General features: G+C 40.8%; 1 protein-coding gene across 1 annotated transcript in view; it reads right to left on the minus strand.

Moving 5' to 3' along the window:
* Positions 1-7,161: 7,161 nt before the first annotated feature.
* LRPPRC (leucine rich pentatricopeptide repeat containing) overlaps positions 7,162-18,080 on the minus strand; it is a 103,789-nt gene continuing 92,870 nt past the window's right edge. The window contains exons 33-38 of the mRNA XM_082746943.1: positions 16,173-16,312; positions 15,942-16,057; positions 13,396-13,470; positions 12,043-12,127; positions 9,768-9,910; positions 7,162-7,321 (exon numbers count right to left, since the gene is read on the minus strand). Coding sequence (XP_082603069.1) covers positions 7,265-7,321; positions 9,768-9,910; positions 12,043-12,127; positions 13,396-13,470; positions 15,942-16,057; positions 16,173-16,312 — 616 coding nt within the window. The 3' untranslated portion in view covers positions 7,162-7,264. The remainder of the gene's footprint in view (positions 7,322-9,767; positions 9,911-12,042; positions 12,128-13,395; positions 13,471-15,941; positions 16,058-16,172; positions 16,313-18,080) is intronic.

Below are 18,080 nucleotides of genomic sequence, written 5' to 3' on the forward strand. Positions count from 1 at the left end.
TAGAACAGTCCTCAGCTTTCCTTTACTTTTGTGACCTTGACACTTGAAGAGTTTGCAGGATAGCTCTCAACTTGAGTTTGGTGTATATATATATATATTTTTAAGATTTTATTTATTTATTTGACACAGAGAGAGAGACTTCACAAGTAGGCAGGGAGGCAGGCAGAGGGAGAGGGGAAAGCAGGCTTCCCACCAAGCAGAGAGCCCGACGCAGGGCCAGATTCCAGGGTCTTGAGACTGTGACCTGAGCCGAAGGAAGAGGCTTAACCCACTGAGCCATCCAGGCGCCCCAAGTTTGGTATATTCTCATGATGAAATTCAGACCATGAATTTAATGGGATATCACAGGGATTTCCTTTGGCAGAGATGTCACAGAAGTGACACACCCTTCTCACTGTATCCTGTTTGCCAGTGAAGTTGCAGTGAAGATACACACTTGGATCACTTGAGCACAGGGGTGTCTGCCAGGCTTCTTCCCAGCCGAGTTCCTTCTTTGGTAATTGATAAGCATTTTGTTGGTAGGTGCTTTGAAACTAAGTTATCTGTTGCTCATTATGCTTTTCATTTATCCATTTTTTAATTTCTATGAATATAAACTTGTAGTTTCCTGTTTTATTCAATGGCTTATGACCCCATAGTATCATCATTTATTTTTATGTTCAGACCATCCTGGATTTGACCCTGGAAGCCCATTCAAGCAGGCTTCTACATCCTTCTGATCTGTCCCCATCATTGTGTGAACACTTCTTTTCACAAGAAAGTGTTTCAGGCTTGCTTTTCCACCATCAGTCCTTAGACCCAGTGCTTAGAAAGCAGAAATCTTCCTAAAAAATCTTGGTGCCCTTGAGTGGTAAATGGTATCTAGAAGCCAAGATCTGAGTGGTAAGTCCACGCATTGCTACTTGGGCATCACTGCCCCCAGACCCTTTGAGGAGGCAAAGTTAGGAATGCATATACGTGTACACAGGTCTGTATATGTGTGTGTGTGTGCACGTGAGCACAAACATACACACCTACCTGTACATTAATATATCCAGTTCCCAAATTCTAGTACACCAGAGTTGATTATAATATTCTTCTTTTCTGTGTTTATAACTCTCCTTGCCAATTGCAAGAAACCTGGATTCCACTGGCCTTCATATTTTCATTCATTTTGTTAATTCTCTATATGTAAACCAATCTCCCATCCACACGGCATTTTTTTCGGGTGTGGGGATACTCTCCTCACCCTGCTGGGACTGTATCTCCCCCATCAACTGTCCCCTAGTCCACACAGATGCCGTCCTCATCCTAGTCCAGCCCACCCCGGTTCCTCATTGCATACCCATACTGTGGTCACCTAAAGGCTTTAGGTCTGAAGGGAGAAGGAGGAAGAGAACATGGGGCTTTTTCATTAACTCTCGAGTGATTCTAAAGTTCATGAGGGCGACAGCCCTCCATCATCTACCACTCAGTTTACAAGGGACCTTAAGAACTCAGTGGGCTCTGGTGCGCAGAGCTGTGGGGGAAAGGGGCAAAGTGCCAATGCCGGAGAATGGGAGAAACTCCAGCAGCTGCCATTTCCTTTTTTGCTAGAGGATCCTGCTTTTCCACCCTGGTTGTCCTCCCTGGAGCTTTAGCAAAAACCCACTGTGGACCCACCCTGAGATTCTGATTTCACTGTTTTTTTTTTCTGAAACCAACCAACCAACCAAAAAACTGCTCCTCCCCACTGTGTGCAGGTGGTCTCCTCAGCCCTTCCCTGCCCTGGAAGGGGGAGAGGCCTGCCTGTGAATAATTTTCAGAAGCAAGGGTTGCAAACCCTTCCTGTTAAGGGTCAAATGGTTGCAAGCTTTGAGGGTCACTCAACTCTGTTGCAGTGTGATAGCCAACACAGACAATTCTTTTTTTTTTTTTTTTAAAGATTTTATTTATTTATTTGACAGAGATCACAAGTAGGCAGAGAGGCAAGCAGAGGGAGAGAGAGGAGGAAGCAGGCTCCCCGTGGTGCAGAGAGCCCGATGCGGGGCTCTATTCCAGGACCCTGGGATCATGACCTGAGCCGAAGGCAGAGGCTTTAACCCACTGAACCACCCAGGCGCCCCCACCACAGACAATTCTAAAGCACGCGTGGCACGCTGCGTCCCAGTGAGACAGTGTTTACAAAAGCAGGCAGCACACTGGATTTGTCGCAAAGGTTTTTAAATTTGCAGTTTAAGACCCTCAATTTCAAATTGTGCTATTTACAGGAAAATTTTAATTAAGCAGAAAGTAATGACCTGTGTTGACTCAAATATTTTTTTTCTTTCTCTTTTTTTACGTAGGCACCACACTTAGTGGGGAGCTCAACACAGGGCTTGAACTCATAACCCTGAGATCAAGACCTGAGCAGAGACCAAGAGTCAGATGTTTAACTGACAGAGCCACCCAGGCGCCCAACTTAGTTTTTCATTTTTTAGTTTTTCAACTTAGTTTTTCATTTTTTCCTGCTCTTGTTCTATAAAAATGATTTAAGACCTAATCTTGCCCTGGGTCAAGCAGGTCTCATCAGTCAGCTTCACAAAGAGAGATCTTGCACTTTTCTTTCTCCCTTAGGACCTCATTTCAATTCCAGATTAAATAGCCAGCAGTAGAGGTATTTAAATGGCTGCCAAATCCAGATGCTAATCACAGACCTGGTAGACAAGACTCAAGTGTTAGTCACTTAGTAGAGGCCCCTTCCCTCATCCCAGCACTGGGCCTGGAGCGCCCATCAGACTCTTGAGGGAGAGAGCAAGGGACTGACAGGGAAGCCGACAGTGAGGAAGCCTCTCCCTGGCTGACCTGTTATTTGGAAAATACAGCCGTTGCTCATGCCTGAAAGTAGACACCCCTATTTTCATAGTCAAATCTCAAGTTGTCCATTTGTTTTTGATAGTAGGATTGCTTCTTCCTTCCAAGTGGCTGGGGACAGAGGAGTATCCTGATCGCTCTCACACCGAGACCCCTCTGGCAGGGGAGGCAGCAGGCCGTTTTCTGCCAGCAGCACATGGGCTGTGAGCAGCTAACACTTAGAACAGTAATATTTGAAGCAAGGGGTTGAGATATTTTTAACACACACCAACTCAGAGGCCAGATAACACTTCTCGGCTTCCCACATTCACAGCCTGTGTTTACTGTCTTTCTGTGAAGTTGGAGCTATTTCTCGTTTCCCCAAACTGTGAAAAAGCTCCACTGCCCCGTTACAAGTGAACCTCTTTATTTTTGTTGATCCCACTCTTGCACTGAAGTGGCTTCCATTAAAAGCTCTCCTCCTCCTTTCAGTAAACTGGAACGTGTTTTCATGTAGGAACATGGGTTTTAAATGACTTCTTGGGCCTCAACTCCCACTCTCCTAGCTCTGAGCTTCAAAGTGACATTTTTTATCTCTTTGGAGGACAAGTGTGTGAGGAAACTCTCCATTGCATGTATACAAGTAATCTCTGCTCAGGTCTTGATCTCAGGGTTATGAGTTCAAGGCCTGTGTTGGGCTCCACACTAAGTGTGGTGCCTAAGTTTAAAAAAAAATTTTTTTTTGCATCAACACAGATCATTACTTTCTGCTTAAACCTCAGAAAGCACAGGACTTGCAAAGCAGGACAGGAGCTGGGCTCATTGTTCGTTCGAGGATGCTTACTGGATGCCAACCAGGGCCAGGTTCTGTTCTAATTGGCGAATAGGAAAGGAAAAGACATAAGCAAGTAAATAATTTAGAGCTTCAGCATGTGCATGCCTGGGGCAGAGTTGGTGAAGATACTACTTTCAAGAGATCTCTGTAAGCACAGATCCCAAAGGCCAGCCATTATCCAAACAAATGTTGAAGGATACGAAGTATGAAGTCGCTTAAATGTTTTTGCTCTGCCTGAACTGGATTTTGTTTCTTTTCTTCTGATGTTTCTTTTCTTTGTGCAAAAAAGAAAAAGATAAGTGCTTATTTTGAATTTGCAAATGCAGCCATTTCCTTTATTTGTACTAAGGCTGCATAATGTGGGCTTTGTAAAGTCCGCAGGTCTGAAAGCAGGATACATTCCTAATGGAAAACAGCAAAGTGATAAATTACCATGATTGTGTACCCCCTGCAGCTATTAGCTCGACCATACTTCAGGAATGTTGCTTTCACTTTACAGAAACTCTACAAATATTGGTTTGTCAGAAAGACAAATATTAAATGGGAAAATTGTGCTCAAACACATGAGAAAACATATGCAGAACACACATTGCAGACTTGGGGAATAAATTGTACAGGAAGAACAATTTGCAATATAAGGCTTGCTTAATAATTTACTGGAATTCACAAACTTAGCATTTATGCCAGGCACTGGGTATTTGACTAAATGGAAGAAAACCTTACAATGTAAGGCTGTCCGGACGGGAAACATTTGTTTTAATGTGAAAGCTTGCTTTCCTAGAGAAACACCCAAACAGTTCAGAGGTTCTAATTTGACTTTTAACTGAATTTAAAATTTAACTGGATTGTTTTGGGGAAGTTAGAGACCTAGCCATGTGATAAATCACTGTTGATTCTGATCACCCTGGGGGAATTAACTGCTGTAAGCCTGGATGTTTCTCAACTTGAATGTGAGGGAAGACGGGTGCCCGATGCACAATAGCGGGTGCCCATGGTTAGCCCCGCAGAACTCACAGACCTGACAACAGCAGATGGGGGCTCTGCGGCCAGAACTGTGCAAGGTCTGGGCTTACAGACATGACACAAAGAACCAGGCCCTGGGGAGTTCACAAGCTGTGGGGTACCTGCTCTTTTAAGTGGCTGTGGGAGTCCTGGAGAGACAAGAGGCTAGGTGGGGAGATGGGCCAAGAAGCCACAGAGAGTAGCATTCCCCCCTCTGCTGGCCACCACAATCTCACCCCCACTCCCCAGGAAGGAACAAGGGGATAAGGCAAAGGGGAATGGGGAGTATGCAAGGGACAGCTCTGCAGCTGTCGGATGCTCGTTCTGACACTTAATACAGATAAAACCCCTTCATTTTCAGCGTCCATTTACCATATATCCTCCTCTACTAATTAATTCTCGCCAACTTTGTACCTCAGGGATCTCAAATTAAGTATCTGTCCTTGTAACAGAGAAGCTGTGATACTATCAGTTCTCTATACACAAACTACACCATTTAGCAAAGAAATTCTGGCCGCAAGAGGGGCTACCACACAATTTTTAACTTAAAATTTTAACACTAAAGTCCTTGCAATGATAAAAGTGATTATGTAAAAATTTGATAAGACCAAAAATGAAGAAGCTTACAGGTTTTTGGAGTATAATTTATTCAAAGCATTTCACATTAAAATTATATTAGGTTGAAACACATGAACATAACAATCACATGTAAAACATGATACTTTCCAAAAGTTTACAATGACATTTACTTTTTTAAAGAGCTGTTTGTTTATAATTTTAGTCTAAAACATATTATTGAGTGCTATAATTGTGTTTGTTCTCTGTTTCTATTTGTTTCAATTTGGCTATCAGATATTTAGAAAGCATTTCTTAGCCCACCTAGAATATACAATTACATTGTAAATATTTAAATTCAAAAGGGGAAACCAGTCGAGCCATTAAGAATGCTAGATGAGGGGGGTTTGTACTCCATTTTCTCTGCACTACACCTTGCATTTTACCAGTGTCAATATAGAAGGCTGGCTTAGAGTCACTTCATGAGAATAAGACTGTACTGTCTCTAGAGGAGACAGAATGGGGAAGTCCAGGGTATACCCCAAGGTTACACCTCCTCTGAGACCTCTTTCAATGAACACCAATAAACTGTTGCTCCTAACTGAGGGTTGGCATAACTGCAAAAAAATAAGGTCTGCTTCAGTGGAATCACTAATGGGAGTGAGGTTCATGGCCAACCAGACAATACAGGTACATACACAATAGCTCCAGTTTCTGCCCGTGGGGAGCAAACAAAGGAGAGCTTCATTAATTCCTCGAGGCTGGGACTTGGCACTGGCCAAGGCCTCTGAACCCCTAGGTCTAATTACACATAAAAGAGATAAAGGAAAGCATGGCCAATCCCACCATGTTTACTTCTTGGCTTCGCTCCATCAACCCCTCCCTTTCATGCCACCTGCAGGCTCTAGATGAAGGATGGGTGGGTGCCCAACTCAGGTCAGCTGCACAACCAGCACGAGACCAGCTTACTTCCCACAAGGCAAGGGCTCTCCTCATGGGAATAGCGGGAACCACTGATTTCAAATGGATAAGGAAAACACCAAAATGAGGATAAACCTCAAATAAAACATTTTCAATGTTTTGGATAATTAATTACCTAATCCTCAGCTAGGTCACTGTTACATATTAAGATACTTTTGTAATGGTAAAGTGTTTCACAACCCAGCCTGAATTCTTTTATAGTAGCAACAGATAATATACATGTTAATAGGCATGAAAGACAATTTGGGGATAGCTTTGATAAAACTGAAAACAAACCACAATTTCCTTCATATATAAAATCACACATTCAAGGGAAAAATATGAAGTAACAAGAGCCTGGTGTAGGGGTATACTTGTGCCAACAAACCTGAAACCGAGACAAGAGGAAATGCACTGCTCTCTGCTTCAGGATCAACGTCACGGCTAGGACTCGGTCCTAGAGATGTCTATGAACAGAGCCTCTCAGAAGCCTCCACGGGAGAAGAGCAAACATGGCGGGGAGCATCCAGGCATTGCCAAAGAGCACCCTGACCACGGGCAAGCAACAGTCTCTGAGTTTCTGTTTCTCACCGGAAAATGAGTGCTAGGTGTGACGACTTACAATATGCCTGCCAGTGCCAGCAATTTACAAAACTGGAATATTATGCAGGGTTTCACACATGAAGAGAATTCCTATCATGGAATAGTAAAGCCTTAGAAAGCTCACTGAGCATCATTTTGTCTATGTCCACAATTTTCAGATAAATAATATTAACAAGAAAGTCTTAAATAAAGGAATAACATTTTTATGAAAATAATGAACAAAAAACAGGGGACCTGAAGAGTCACTGGGAGAAGACCCTGAAAACTTACAGCTTCAAACATCAGAAGCTGTGAAAAAAATGCTGTAGATTTATGCTGTAGGTGAAACCCCCAAAACTCTAGTGACTAACTGCACACAGCTCTTGTTAATAAAGTGTTGGACATATACACATTATGAATAAAAAAAATACACAAAGTAACTTTTCATTTATTTATTCTGTCCTCTCAAATGTATTTAAAAAATAGCATTTTAGACACTGAATCACAAATACGCACAAAATAAAGTAGTGCCTGCTTGCTTCACAAAGGGTTTTCCCTTGATTCCTTCAACTGCTTTGCATAAAATTCAAAGCTTTCCTGTTAAGGAGACAAAAAGGGAGGGAAGTTACAGGTACAGTTACCAGCGAGAACTCCTGGGACAAAACTCGAAAGTCCTATAAAACAAAACAAAGCCCTCAAATGTTATAAAGTGATGTAAACTGAGAGCAAAGACCGCCAGGCCCGTGGCAACTGCTCTCCCCTCAAGCCTCAGCACTCCTTTCTGTTCATGAAGTTTTAAGGGCCTGCTTAGCCAGAGCGAGCCATTTTGTTGTTTATGCAGTAAACTTAGATTGACCCTGCCCCCCTCAGAGGAACTTACTTAGAAACAAGTTGGGGAAACCAGAAAAATACGACTGACCAGTCCCTGATAATGGAGCCCAGATACAAGGACGTGTCCGGAGGTGGAAACGTCCAATCAGTGAAAGCGCACGTATTACCTCCCTACCCGCCAAGGATGTGAGCCAAGCCAGGTGGAGACATCCAATCAGGAAAGGACCTCCCTAACCACCCAAGACTGTGGGCCCTGCCTTTTGGGCACCAATTCTGACCAGAGTGATAGGCTAGTTCAAATTAACTACTATAGGGTAAATTGTAATTCAATTGGCCACCTGTGTGTGGCCAGGCTCAACCACATGGCCTTTACTCTATAAAAGTTAGTCTGTGAGGCTGGGAGGGGTCGCCTCTTTGCAAGAGACGGCCCTGGCCGGTCAGCTTGATTCTCGATGCTTGGCGTGAAATAAAGCCCTGCTTAACTTTCGCTTTGTATTAGTCTCGTCCTTTTGTCCATGGACCCTTTCAAAGTCACTAGTTGAAGGGCTGCAAGTCCAGAGTGAAAACTTTACCAAGAGTCTCTGCTGTGTGTGCGCATGTGCAGGCAGGCCTTTACGCCTGGCTATGGGAGGCTCAAATAAACGTGTACTGACTCGCAGCTTAATGACACAATAAAAACGAATTTTGCATGAATGATTTCTCTTATTAAAATAGAACAGAACAAAACAAAATTTCCTGGGCAACTGATTAAAAATGGGCAGAGGATTTGAAGAGACATTTTTCCCTGGAAGACATCCAGATGGCAAAGAGATACATGAAAAGATGTTCAACACCACTCCTTACCACAGAAATGCAAACTAAAAGCATAGCGAGGTAGGTAGCACCTCATATCTATCAGAATGGCTAGGATACAAAAGATAAGAAATAACAAGTGCTGGCAAGGATGTGGAGAAAAGGGAACCCTCCTGCACTGCTGGTGGGAATGTGAAGTGCAGCCACTGTGGAAACAGTATGGAGATTCCTCAAAAAACTAAAAAATGGAAATAGCACATGATTCAGCAAGTCCACTAATGGATATCCACCAAAAGAAACCAAAAACACCAAACTGAAATTAAAACACTTATTTAACAACACCCCCCACATGTTTACTGCAGTATTATTTACAGTAGCCAAGACATAGAAACAATTTAAGTGTGCATCAATGGATGAATAAAGAAAACGTGCTATGATATCCACAGAATATTATTCAGCCATAAAAAACCTAAAATCTTGCCACCTACAACAACATGGATAGTCCTTGAGGACTTTAAGCAAAATGTAATAAATCATACACAAAAAGACAAATATCATATATCTCACTTATGTAGGAATCTAAACAAAACAAAAATCAAAAATCAAATAAACAAAAAGCCCCAAGCTCACAGGTGGTAGAGAATAGACTGGGGGTTGCCTCAGGTGGGGGGCAAAAAGGATGGAGGGAGTCAAGAGGTATAAATTTCCAGTTATAAAATGATTAAGTCATTGGGATGTAATATGCAGCATGATGGCTCTAGTCAGTAACACTGTACTGCATATGGGAAAGTAGCTGGGAGAACATCTTGAATGTTCTCATCACAAGAAAAAAATCCATAACGTGTGGTGATGGATGTTAACGGATTTACTGTGGTGATCCTTTTGCCATATACACAAATACGGAATCATCACATTGCACACCTGAAACTATTAGAAGGTTATGTCAATTCTACCTCAATTAAAAAAAATAAAACAATCCAGGGAGCCTGGGTGGCTCAGTGGGGGTTAAAAAAATAAAACAATCCTTCCTCGATGAAAAAATAAAAACCAACTTGCATCAAATGAACAAGTAGTTCATGGGGAGACAATGAGCTTGGCTATTGAAATACAGGCCATTAAATCCTATTTCAAGTTGAAATGATGAGAGAACTGCCCCAAGGACATTTGATAAATCCATACCTATAGCTGAAGGTCTGAGACTGACCTTGTATTTCAAACCTCAGCCCCACGGGGCTATGTTCTCCCACAGCCAAACCTGCCAGCCAAATGCTCAGTTCCTGAAGCCCTCCTCTGAGGCTTCTTCACAGAGATCTAATCCTTATGTAATTAAGTATTCAACTTTTTTTTTTTTAACACATTAATAGGAAGCATACATGAATCTGTAGAGTTATCTACCCCCCCTTAATTAAGAAATACTCACAGGGGGTTCGGTAAAGGGGACAGGCTCTCCAGCATTCTTCAGCAAAAATGCGTAACGCTTTAGAAACAGATTGTTCAATTTTATATTCCTTGCCATCAGATGTTCATATAGCGCTTTAGCAGATACAACATCCTTGTCTGAGACTGGAAAAAAGATATTAATCACAGATAAATCACTATAAATACCTTCCTCTTTTCCCAACAACAGTTAGCCATTCAGGGACTCCTGAATCCCTTTATTCCAAGACAAATGAATACTTAACTACTTTCAGCAAAAAGCCACATCCAGAGTCTACCAGCTCCCTCACTCCTCCCCACATCTCTCATTCAGCATTATTCAGGATAAAAGAGAAGGAAGATGACAAATGAGGCTATTAAAAGACCCGTAATAGTTAAAGTGACCACAAACCAAAGTCCTCAATCATGGAGTAAACACACACCATTCAACCCTCTTATGCTTAAAACCATACTTGAAATCAAGCTGATTCAAGGACTGTTGTGGTGACGGTCTTATAAAATACGTGGAAATCTAGACCTCCATCGAGATACAGATCATCAACTAAACAATACCAAAAAGACTGGCAGTACATTCTACTGTAAAATAAGCAAATATGAGGAATATATTTGGCTACCATAACAAAAAATATTCTAAATACATTATCTGCATAAGAAAACTATACACATCTACCTAACATTAACAAGTTATACTAATATTTATTTCACTTCAATGACTGATGAAATAGCCCAGGGGCTAAATTCAGCTGGCTCTCTGGTCGTGGCTGCCGGTATGGGGATTTCACTTCCAGGTTTACCATTGAGATTACAAGGGCTCTACTAGCAATTACTGCTGGTAGTTCAACTCTTTAATTTCGCATTAAATTGTCAACACCAACAATCCCCTACCCTACAACAGTGATGCAGGACCAATCCCAACTCTAGCAGCGCCAGGGCGAGCCCCCAATATGGATGCAATAGAAGTCAATCCAAGGATCAATCCAACAAGCCAAGATCTCCCAAAAGGGAGCAAGCATGGATGCCTCATCAGTTCTCACTGGACTTCAACAGAGCTCTGCTGTTTGGGTAAAGTCAATTTCCTGTCTATAGGAAAACTGGTACCTGTAGGGGCCAAAACCTTTCCTGCACCTTCATGGTCTCCTTGCTCCTCCCCATCCCAATTCCCAAGGGGGATTATACAATTTAGTTAGCAGTTTTATACTGTTTTGACACTATTTTGTGGTTATTTACTCATTATTTAACATCTCCCAAACCCCCTAATGGAACTTTGAGAAGTTTTACAATTATTGCCTCTATTTTGGAATGTATCACTGTCCCCTCGTAAGGGTGGAAAAGGGAGAACCAAGTTACTAATTCCGATTGTAGTTTGCTGTCCTGACAACAATAAAATCAATAAAGCAATACTTTGTTTATCCCTTGCCTCACATGAGCAAATCAGTGAGTGGCAGATGGACAGATGATCATAAGTAGGAAGCGAAATGCTCCCATTTATCTTGATTACCGAGAAAACTTTAGCCTGGCTTCCTTTTATGTGTGATGAGCTGGCAGTCGGGGTACAAACTGCTTAAAGACTGAAATTTCAAGTGTGATTTAAAGTAAAATCTTGGGGCCTGACTTTTTTTTTTTTTTTTTTAAAGATTTTATTTATTTACTTGACAAACAGAGATCACAAGTAGGCAGAGAGGCAGGCAGACAGAGGGGAGGGGAAGCAGGCTCCCCACTGAGCACAGAGCCCAATGTAGGACTCGATCCCAGGTCCCTGAGATCATGACCTGAGCTGAAAGCAGAGGCTTAACCCACTGAACCATCCAGGCACCCCTTGGGGCCCGCTTTTTAATTAAGGGGTCTGTTATTTCAAAAGTGTAGGCAGGTTGGAAGGGTACTGAAGGAGCAAGAAGTCACGTGACAGTCTTAAATATGTACCTATTTCATCTTATGTTTCAGGTGGCCTTGGGGAGACTGGATTCCTTCCCCAGTATATACACCCAAGGGGACCTCCAAGTCTTTCCGGGAGCCTGGGGTCCTAATTCAACATAGCTGGGCCTTGCTGAAGATGCTCATGATACTTCTTTATGTTAAAGTTATATGCATAATTACGTATTTTTCTTAAATATAGTTTTAAAACATTTTCTAAAGCTAAATCGATTATTCGTATCATAGTTCTCTGATATTTAGGATTACTGTCTTTGAGTGGAAGACTTAGTTGACTATACTACAAATATCTAAATCACTTAAATAAAAAGTCAGATTAAACTTATTACCATAGCTTTTCATGACTGAAGTATATGCTTCTTCCTTTTCAATTAATTCAGGAATCAATTCTAACAAAGATTTCAGAGTTGATGCCTAGGAAATTAAATATAGGAAATGTTAGCATAACTCGAAAGAAGAATGAAATAAAACACTGTTATGTGGATACTATATCAGGAAATCTTCACAACTACAACACAACCATCTACTGAATTTAATAAACTTTTTTTCCTTCTGTATATCTTAATATTTACTATTCATTTAATAATTTACAGCTAAAACAAGCATTTTTCCAAAGTTAATGAAATTCCATTCACACTTCCATAAATATTTTTCCAAAATATCTTTTGTCAATTGGCAACCTTACCAAGGAAGTTACAAGATTCCAAAGAGTAGAAAGAGATATTATTAACTGTATCTTCAGGTGGCAAGATTTTTAAATAAAATGTGAAGAACTGGGTCAAACATTCTGAAGTTTTCCCTGCTTTGTATATACAGAAGATTTCCAGATCTCACTGGAATATTTACTCCATGACTTTCAGAGGTCATTTGGACACAACAATGGGTTTACTTCCAGTAGTGAATACAGACCTGCTAACCTAGTGATAACCAAATACACGATACTGCCAGATGAATCAAGGATGGATTTCATAAATCTTTATGCCATGTTCCCATCTCACGAAGGAAACATCTGGCTTACTTATTCTGTCAAACAGCTAGACACTGTAACTGCAATTTTTAAAAAATTCTAATTCACTTTTTACACATTTATTCAGTCAATCTATGTAAGTGGACCCGCATCTTTCCAGGACTTCCTACAATTCAGTCTCCCGGGAGGAATGTTCTCAGTAGATAGATTACTGTACGCTCCCTTTCCATCTCCCGAGCAAGTCAGTAGGCCTATGCCTAAATGCAGAGTAACAAGTGCTTTTTAGAATTCTTAATATTTTTTTATCCCAAATTTAAAAAAACAGTCTCTTTGAAAAGCTGCTTGCTGTAAATAAATATGAGTCAGAGATAAAAAGTTCAATTAGGTAAATAAAACACACACACACACAAAACAGTGTGCTAGTGTGGGGGAAATTAAGGAGAACTAGACCTCTCAGATTGGAAACCGAAATGTTTCACATAAAACATTACAACTGGCACTCTGTTTGAAACTTTGTATGCTTCCAAATAAACTAAGAATGGGGTTTGTGGTACTTAACAGGTAAAATCAGATTTACAGAAAACAGAAGCAAAATCTTCAGTCTCTCTAGTGCTTTTAGGTACGGCACTGAACCAAAGCTCTTAGGTGAAACTCAGTACACTGAACAAGACTGGCTTCTAGCATCCCTGATCTGCCAGTAAGTCAAGCACAGTACCTTTCCTGGTCTCTGAGAGCTCCTCATACAGAACACCAAGAAGATTGAAGTTTGTTCAGCAATTGCGCCACATCTCTAAAAATTGAAACATCAGTCAATGAATGTTTTTGATAAACAAGTTAGACCAAGGTGAGTATTTCCAGTTAACAAAGTTCACAATAATACAGTAATATATCATGACCAATGGGAAGGACTAATCGTCAACCGGTCTTTGTATGGTAAGAAAACAGAAAACAAACGTGAGCTACTCTGAGCTTTTGTGAATTATGTTGCCCTTGGCGCTGCAAGTATAAAGTTTGTTTAAAAAGAAAAGGGAAAAATTAAACTAATGCTTCAATAACCACAGAATAAGGTTTAGGACTGCAAAGAAAGAGGAAAAAAAGAAGCACTATTCCTCTCCAATTATTCTGCCAAGCATTCACAAGTGAGCTAGGGATCATAAGGTTAATTATACATTTAATAAGGTGTCAGGGAGATAACTGCTCGTTTCTTTATAAAAATTAAAATGTACAAAGCAAGTTCTCTTTAAAGTATAATTACCTACACTTATGCATACAAAAGGACTGATTTCAATCTCTCTATTTTATAAAAGGCTTTCATTGCAACAGACAGCCAGCGCTTGAGAAAGAGACAAAAGTTAAACTCAAAAAAAAAAAGTTTATATGACAGACCAGATAAATCAAGTGTCTATCCAATCTTAGATGCAATAGTGAAATCAAATATGGCAAGACAATATTTTAGTTTACACTCATCACAGATGTCATTCTTTTAAGTTTCTCAAAGCACATAGTGCTTTCAAAGCTTTAAAACATTGTCAATACTAAAACGAATAGTATAAAAAGAACTTTTGGGGACACACAGAACATTTACATTATAAACTGATGTTTTCGACATCTTTGAATAAAGTATTCTTTGCTGCAGCAAGAATAATCTTTTACTGTTTGACAAGCAGGTAAAGGATGGGTAAAGGGTTTATCAGCGGAAGCCTCCATCTACTGAAGGGATGACAACGAAAAGACCGCGGCTGCCGCATCAGCACACAGCTGTCACTGGGAGCCCCTGACAGGCCACTGTGTGAGTGCGGCTCCGAGGGCCCAGGCAGAAGCCCCACCGCCTCCCGGCCGAGGCTGCTATCAGCGTGCACTCTAGCCAGCATCCCCGAGGATGATGGCTCAGGACAAGCTGGCAGATGAACCGTCAAGTGCCACCTTCTAAAGAACCATGAAAATAGTGTGTTAAAATGGAACGAGGACGATCACATGTATAATGAGAGATGCATAGCCCCTAGTAGGCACACTTCGAAATGTACACACCAAGATAAGGCCTCAGAGTTTATTTCTTTCAGATGCAACCTCTAACATTAAAGGCAGCAAGGTAAGACAATGGAAAAGATTCCTAGAATCCCTCTATAACATAAACTGCCTTTTCTGTTAAAAAAAAAAAGGGGGGGGTGGTGGTGAAGGAAGGAAGATGAGGGAAGAAAAAAAAAGGCAGGGGGGAATCAAATCAAACCAGACAAGAACATTCCCAATTAGCTGGAGTTTATCTCTGTCCAGGAACAAAAAGTGAAAAAGCCTTAGACACAAGCGCCGATTTCCACCTTTTACAAAACCATTCACATAGAGAAACTTCTCAAGAACTCCTTTTAAAAATGGTTTGGTTCTGTCCAACTAGATGGACTTTAAGGATCAAAACCAGAGCTCCAGCACAGGGGTGCAGTTTCACCCCACTTAACTACCACTGAATGTGCTTTGCAGCTCATAAAAATGGAACTGAATCTAATACTATTTACTATCAGAAATTGGTCCCAGGCCTCATTCTGACACAGGGAGTCTACACAAACACAGCCGTTGGCGGGATCACGGTGACTGTTTGACTGCCACCTGCTGGGAAGGGCTCCCCAGCGGTGCCTGTTTGTGTACACTGCCAGTGGCAGCTCCGATCACCCACCGTTCTGTCGGCACTTGGCACAGCTTTATATTTAGTGCTGTTAAAATGGCATGAATGCAGTTGTCTCCTTCCCTGAAGATTGCTAATTTAACTGAGAGTGCGGGCCACAGAGACCTGCATTTGTCATTTAATGTGTCTGTGACACACAACTGAATAGAAAGCAAATTCAACTCTTAATAAACCTTGAATAAGGCACTGAGAATGTTTGAGTATTCAAGTGAGAAGCTGTACTTGAAAAGCAAACATTTCCTACTTTTTGTTTGCAAACTGTGTTGCCATGGTGATGCTCGGTCTTTAGAGCATTAGAGAAATTAAAGTAGGAAACCAAAGGAATGGTTTTGCATTACCTATCTGCACAGAAACATTTGTCTTTAAATCTGCCAGCAAAACACGTCTTCCCTCACTCCCCTTTAAACCACAGAGTGTTTCTAGCCTGGACTGGCATCTTTACTTATAATCCAGTCCTTGTCACGAGGCTGTGATCCACACTGCACATAAAAGTACTGGAAGCACCATGCATTCTACCCCACAACTAGGTCTAGTGATTTCTCAATTTACTTCTCACAAGCCCCAAGCCCCACTCCAGGTGTCATTACCTGTAGGAGAGCTCTGGCATCATCCACTTTGCCTGATTCCAGAAGCTGAAGGAAAAGATCAGTGACGGGTTTGTAAACTGCAAACTGATTGGCCAGTCTCTCTGCCATGATGCTTACTGAAAAAGTAATAAGTAAGAGAAAGCTTTTAACTCATCCACAAACGACATCAGGTCCAGCCTCACCAGAGAGAAAATGTGCTTCTGTGTTCTTTAGCAAGAACAGCTCACTTACTCTTTTCAACTGCTGGTTCCAACTGCTCCTCTATTACTTTTCTGAATAAGTATGCCAAGCCAAAGTACTGGGGTTCCACAGTTCGATTCTCTGAAGTAAGCATATTCTCAATGTTTTCTATTGCAACATCTATGTTATTGCTGCAAGACAGAGTAACATATATTGTTAAAAAAAAAAAAAAAAAGTCTCTGCTTTTGTATTAATATTGCGGGTAGTTTTAGCATGAGAACTTACTTTGAGATTCACATATACAAATACTTTAGGATGAAATGGAAATATAAATACCACTAACCAGATAAAAACCACTATGAAATTGGAATCAATCACATGGAGGTGGCAAAGACAATCACTAGGCAGTTCATGCTACAATAATTGAAATAGCTACTTTTGGGGCGCCTGGGTGGCTCAGTGGGTTAAGCCGCTGCCTTCGGCTCAGGTCATGATCTCAGGGTCCTGGGATCGAGTCCCGCATCGGGCTCTCTGCTCAGCAGGGAACCTGCTTCCCTCTCTCTCTCTGCCTGCCTCTCCGACTACTTGTGATCTCTCTCTGTCAAATAAATAAATAAAATCTTAAAAAAAAAAAAAATCAATGACATTAATCTCACAAAACAAACTGAGGGTTGCTGGGGGGAGGGGCGTTGGGAGAGGGGTGTGGGGTTATGGACATTGGGGAGGGTATGTGCTTTGGTGAGTGCTGTGAAGTGTGTAAACCTGGCGATTCACAGACCTGTGCCCCGGGGACAAAAATATGTTTATAAAAAATTAAAAATTAAAAAAAAATCAATGACATAGCTTTACATAACAAGTTATGATAAAAATGATCTGCATGACTATGTTTCTGGTTAAGGTACTCCTTGATATATACTTTACAGTTATGATATGCCACTCTGAAGCCAAATAATCAATTTTGTTGGAATTCTTACCTAACACATAAGAATTCTCTAATAAAAAATGAATACCCTGTTATAATACATTTTTCTTATGGGTTTTAGTGAGATAATTATTTAATAGTGAATAAAAACACATTCTCCATATCATATAAAACTGTTTAATATGGTAACATTCTAAAATTCATCCAGCTCTTCTTACTCGGATAACTTCCCTGATCTTCTGGCTTAACAGATCTACACTTTCTTATTAAGGGAAAAATTTAAAGTTCTATCTGGAGGGAAACAGTTTTAAAAGGGAAAAAAATAAAACTTCTCAGCCCAGAGAAATGGGAACAAACAAAACCCCCCGCAAAAACAAACAGTAATAAATTTTAATGATCAAACCCATTAGCTGCATGTGAGGTTAACTACTAAAGAACACCTAAAAGCATGAAGAGTGTCAATTTCATAATCATCCCATGAATCTTTAACTTGGGCAATGTACTTTACTAGCCAGGCTAATAAAAATCAAGTATTTATTTATTTCTATACAGTGGAAAGTCTATGCAAGGAATCTATAGATGGTAGTAAGAGAATCGCCTCTAAACACCTTTTTATGGATATGTGTTGACAGGAGGGGAAGGGTAGGACGGTGGGGAAAACTGACATGCACATTTTTAACAAGCTTGTGTGTGCCTCCGCTTCCACAAAGTTCTGGTATAGCGTCACCCTCAAGTGTTGCTGACAATGAAATTAATTCATTTTCCACATTTGTGTCAGTATTCAACAACAGGGGCCTGACACGTATGAGTGAGAAAAGTTATCAACCATGGAAAAAGTTTCATGGATTTAAAATTTTGATAAATGTCATTTCAAGGTCTAATTTAATGCTAAAACACATTTCACAACATATAATTATTCCCTAATAGTTAGAGAACAACCAGCAACTGGCATCAATTATTTCCTCTGCAATTGATATGGTTTCTAACAGCCTAAGAAAGGTTTTAAAAGGTGGTATTTGAGATAATGCTCCTTCCAG

The sequence above is a fragment of the Mustela nivalis genome, assembly GCF_964662115.1.
Source record: "Mustela nivalis genome assembly, chromosome: 8".
Classification (NCBI taxonomy): Eukaryota; Metazoa; Chordata; class Mammalia; order Carnivora; family Mustelidae; genus Mustela; species Mustela nivalis.